General features: G+C 35.3%; 1 protein-coding gene across 2 annotated transcripts in view; it reads right to left on the bottom strand.

Annotated features, from left to right (window-relative positions):
- Positions 1 to 1,066: 1,066 nt before the first annotated feature.
- armc9 (armadillo repeat containing 9) overlaps positions 1,067 to 3,158 on the bottom strand; it is a 33,583-nt gene continuing 31,491 nt past the window's right edge. For both annotated transcript variants that reach the window (XM_008406811.2, XM_008406812.2), the window contains one exon: positions 1,067 to 2,594. In XM_008406811.2, coding sequence (XP_008405033.1) covers positions 2,572 to 2,594 — 23 coding nt within the window. In that variant the 3' untranslated portion in view covers positions 1,067 to 2,571. The remainder of the gene's footprint in view (positions 2,595 to 3,158) is intronic.

The raw sequence follows: 3,158 nt of genomic DNA, 5'->3' as shown, positions 1-3,158 counted from the left end.
CGAGTTCTGGTAAGTCAATTTATATATGAACACAAGAGCTGACAAAAGTGATATTCAGCTATAAGCACAAAAGAATGCCATTTCAGGCAGAAAAACATCAACAGGTTTGCAAGTAGGTGAAATTAAATGGGTTTTAAACAAAGTTTTTAATTATCCAAATATGCAATGGTATTCAATTCCAGAATTTTAGAGCAGCTTTTACAAAAGTTTGCTGTCCTCTATGTTTTAACCTGGATCTAGGAACAAAAAGACAACGTTCAGCATACTTGGTTGGTCTAGCTGAAATATGAGTACAGCAGTGATTAAACAAACAATGGTAACTTTAACAAACAAGGCTGTATGAGCGACATGTTTGTCACRCCATGATATGCAATGAGTAGGATGGGAATCAGGTCAAATGTCTCTCAGCCTSCAGGATATGAGGAGACTTCTGTTGGTTTTCTTCCAATGAGAAAACACATTTCACATCGCAAAGGTAAGAAGTGCAGCAGGAAGCAGGTGAGGTATCTGGCAGTAATGACTAATGTATCTTACAGAACTAAAAATAACGAATAAGGTTAGTGTTTAAAATAGAAAGATAGATACTTTATTGTCCCAAAGGAAAAAAAAATATCTTGGACATTGTACACTACACAAAGCTGCTTTCACAATGAAATAGAGTGCRAACAATAAAGGTCATGTGACCACAGCAATAAAATCAAAAACACATATTGCTCAATAAAACCACATATTGGGACTTTGTCATGTCTTCAGAGTCTGAGGCAAAGTTACACAAGTCTATGAAAAGTTGTCATTTCATAATGAAAAACGAAAGAACTATGCAACTTCTGGGTAATATTAAAATGCAGTTTTTATATGCAGGAGATTCTGGAATCTCTGAGACTTTCAAAATGTTTATTTTAACCATCGATATCATTAGTCTTTTCTTTTTGTATCGTTTGATTATTTATCAACAAAAGATAAAGTATAAATAACATTGACTTGGAGACCAAAAAACCTTCAATAACTAAACTTTCTGAACTTAACAGCAACTGTAGCCAGCAAGTCAGACTGCAAAGACAAAGAAGCAGGTCAGGTACTAAATTTATTTRAACCACATTACATCAGAAACATAGCACTGAACATAAATATACACATTACCATACATGAAATAGTGCAGGAAAACATTGTAAAGTATGCTGAATTTAAGAAAATCACAAACATTCAAGTAATTTTTCCAAAAAACATCATATTGAAAGTTCTAAACACAATTAAAACACTCAGGCAATCAGAGAAAAGTCAAACTACAATAAGTGCATCTCTCAGTCAGGTGAGAGGAAGTCACTGCTTTTGTACAAGGTGAGGTTTTTTTTTCTTATGATTTTAAGCGTTATATATATACATTTATGCTAGATATTTTGAATAATTTAAACCTTATTAAAAAAAATCTGAGTATTGCTGACATACTGCATTTTGTCTTACTCTAAATCCTGACACAGACCAAGTCTGAGTCATGCATTAAGCTAAGAAAAAAGGAGGCATTCATTCAATATTAAATAAATTAATACTGTTATTGAGAAATATWAAAAAAAATACTCCATCAAACAAATAAACATCCCGATGAAATAAAACCATAATACATTTAAAATRAATAAATAATGAGGAGGATATTTTGTCAATCAGTTTTACAGACTTCTAAAAGGGGTTTTATTTTGAAACACTTATTTTGACATACAATGTCAAAATAAGTGTTGACATGGTATGTAAACACACACCATGACGTACCATGTCAAAATAAGTTGCTTTATGTATTTCACAGGCTTATTTGCAGCCTCTCAGTACTCCCTGCTCACTGCACTCCAAACAAACAAACAAAAAATCCACAAAATACGCAAGGTAGCTTTACAAAATACAGGTGTTGCAAAATAAAACACAATTATGAAATAAACAAGGAAATACAATTGTAAATAAATCATGAAATTAATAAACACTGATTGACAAAGTAACCATACCCCTCCCCCCCCAAAAAAAGCAATATGGAGTATTTATTCAGTTTTTATTAATAACAGTATTTATTRTTTTTTACTTATTTAAGTTTGAATGAAATGACTCTTCATCTCCAAAAACAAAAAAACCCAAGTGGAAATGATAACCCAGACTGTAAAATGGACCTACAATCATTTATTTGCAGTGGTTCCRAATATTAATGCTACTGGGCTGAACTGAAATGCAAAACATGTGCACTGCTTGAGTTATTCCACGGCAAAATAACAAACACACACAAAGAAATTCAGAAACTTCTTGATTCACTGAGTTGCTTCGCTGGTGGTTGTGGTTATTGTCTGCCATCATATCATGTTGCCAGAGCCGTGTGTGCTGAAGGCGGGGGAGTGTGTGTGTGTGTGTGTGTGGGGGGGGGCAGATTTAGAGCCACAATCCTACACATTGTTTCACACACTCCTCTGCCTCCTCTCATTGCTGCCGTCGATCCCTACCCGTCTCTGTTGGCCTGAACCTGGGGGGGATGATGTTACAGGAAGCCCGACGTTCCTGGACAGATAGCGCTTCCCCCCCATGGTGACAGCTCCCTCCTCACCTCCTCTTTGAGTGCCTGGCTGGAGAAGGAGCAAGAGGAGGTGAGGATGCATGGATGGTTGGTGCAATATCTATCCAATCAGTTTTTTGGAGAATCTCACATGTATGTTTAAATATGACATTTTCAAAGGTTTGCATTGGAGAAAAAAAAAACTATACTGAAGTATAAATGGAAATGGTATTTCCCATCAGGAAGTTCTAGATTATTAATGAAGTTACTCAACTCATTGAAGAACACAGCWAAAAATGTRAAAATGCAATAGCTAARAMGYTTAAAACAGTTGGAACTGTGGCAAACAAGGAGGGGGTCAAAGTTTATCTTGCCAATAYGTACAGTAAGGAGTATTTAACAGAGTTACAAAATAAAAATCTCCAAARATTCACCACTGAAGACCTGCAGCACATGTTTTTTTTTTCAGTTTCAGATTATGAAAATGCAACAACATCATTTAAGAGTTTTTACTGAAGATGCACAGAGACGCTGGCAGAAGACCTGAACTTTAAGAGCAATATTCAGCTTGACATAGGCCTTGGCTGGTGTGATAGACCAGACCTGATCAGAGTGTGAATGTGTGTGTGTGTGA

This window comes from Poecilia reticulata, linkage group LG4 (genome assembly GCF_000633615.1).
Source record: "Poecilia reticulata strain Guanapo linkage group LG4, Guppy_female_1.0+MT, whole genome shotgun sequence".
Lineage (NCBI taxonomy): Eukaryota > Metazoa > Chordata > Actinopteri > Cyprinodontiformes > Poeciliidae > Poecilia > Poecilia reticulata.
The sequence above is the reverse complement of the archived record's forward strand: the minus strand, read 5'-3'. Positions and strand labels throughout refer to the sequence as shown.